This window comes from Microtus ochrogaster, chromosome 10, assembly GCF_000317375.1.
Source record: "Microtus ochrogaster isolate Prairie Vole_2 chromosome 10, MicOch1.0, whole genome shotgun sequence".
Classification (NCBI taxonomy): domain Eukaryota; kingdom Metazoa; phylum Chordata; class Mammalia; order Rodentia; family Cricetidae; genus Microtus; species Microtus ochrogaster.
In genome coordinates this window covers 47,341,976-47,343,179 of record NC_022016.1, presented here as the reverse complement: position 1 = coordinate 47,343,179, position 1,204 = coordinate 47,341,976, and the positions used below count along the sequence as shown (strand labels likewise).

The 1,204-nt window shown below is 56.4% G+C and overlaps 1 protein-coding gene across 1 annotated transcript in view; it reads left to right on the top strand.

The window, feature by feature from the left end:
* Hspg2 (heparan sulfate proteoglycan 2) overlaps nucleotides 1–1,204 on the top strand; it is a 102,355-nt gene that overhangs the window by 53,398 nt on the left and 47,753 nt on the right. Inside the window, 3 exon segments of the mRNA XM_013348417.2 lie at nucleotides 71–184; nucleotides 268–395; nucleotides 670–794. Coding sequence (XP_013203871.1) covers nucleotides 71–184; nucleotides 268–395; nucleotides 670–794 — 367 coding nt within the window.

Sequence of the window (1,204 nt, the reverse complement as noted above, 5' to 3'; positions counted from 1 at the left end):
GGCTTGGCCTTTCCTCTTTTGTCTCCCCCCCATATGGTCAGCCCCCCACCGGTGATCTTTTTGTTCCCAGGACTGTGACACAGGCTACACACGCATGCCCAGTGGGCTCTACCTGGGCACCTGTGAACGCTGCAACTGCCATGGCCACTCAAAGATCTGTGAGCCCGAGACTGGTATTTGCCAGGTGAGCCCTTCCCCTTTACTCTCAATCCTCAGAGAGCCTTGGCTTCCAGGGGCCCGGCCTCAATCTGCCCCATGTCTCTCCAGAGCTGCCAGCACCACACGGTGGGCGATCGCTGTGAGCAGTGTCAGCCATGGTACTATGGGGATGCCCAGCGGGGTACACCACAGGACTGCCAGCCCTGCCCATGCTATGGAGCCGCTGCTGCTGGCCAGTGAGTCTGGGCTCCGCTCTTCCTGAAGTACCTACCTCCCCTTCTACCTAGAGGCTATAGTTAAATCTCAGTGTGTCACTGGGACAGATAGCCTCACTTTCAAAGCCCTGGTTCACTAAATGGGGACAGCGTACCCCCCTTAGCCCCTGAGTGGAACTGAGGGAGGTGGTAGGAAAGGGACTCGTGGCATAGACTTCACCTGCCTGCCTGGTCTGTGAAAGACCCCGGAAGGCGTAGTCGATGTCTTACTGATGGAACTTTCCCCCTTTCTCAGGGCTGCCCATACTTGCTTCTTGGACACAGATGGTCACCCCACGTGTGACTCGTGCTCACCAGGCCACAGCGGGCGTCACTGTGAGAGGTGAGATGGGCAGTGGGGAGTGCCGGGGGCCCAGGAAGGTATACCTGAGCTACCAGCTCTCCTCTTTGTGAGCCTCACCCTTTAGCCTGGCATTGGCCTGCTGCCCACCTCTCAGCCCGTCCTTTGCTTACCCAGGCCAGAGCCCTCCCACTAGACCCTTTGCTGTTTGGCTATTTTGGTACAGAGTTTCATGTAGTCCAGGCTATCTACAAACTCATTATGTAGCTGGGTATAGCCTTGACCTACTTCCTACCTCCCTCTCCTGGAGGTGCTTTAGGCTCACACCACCAAGCCCAACATTAGGCCTCTTGATCTTGACCTTTTGAGTCAAGGCCTGATGGAATCAACTCATTGGCTGTGCCTTGGACCCACCTTGCTTTGGTCTCCCCCATGCTTCATCTATCAAATGGGTGCACATGGCTGATGAGTTTTCCCCTTACAGTGGGGG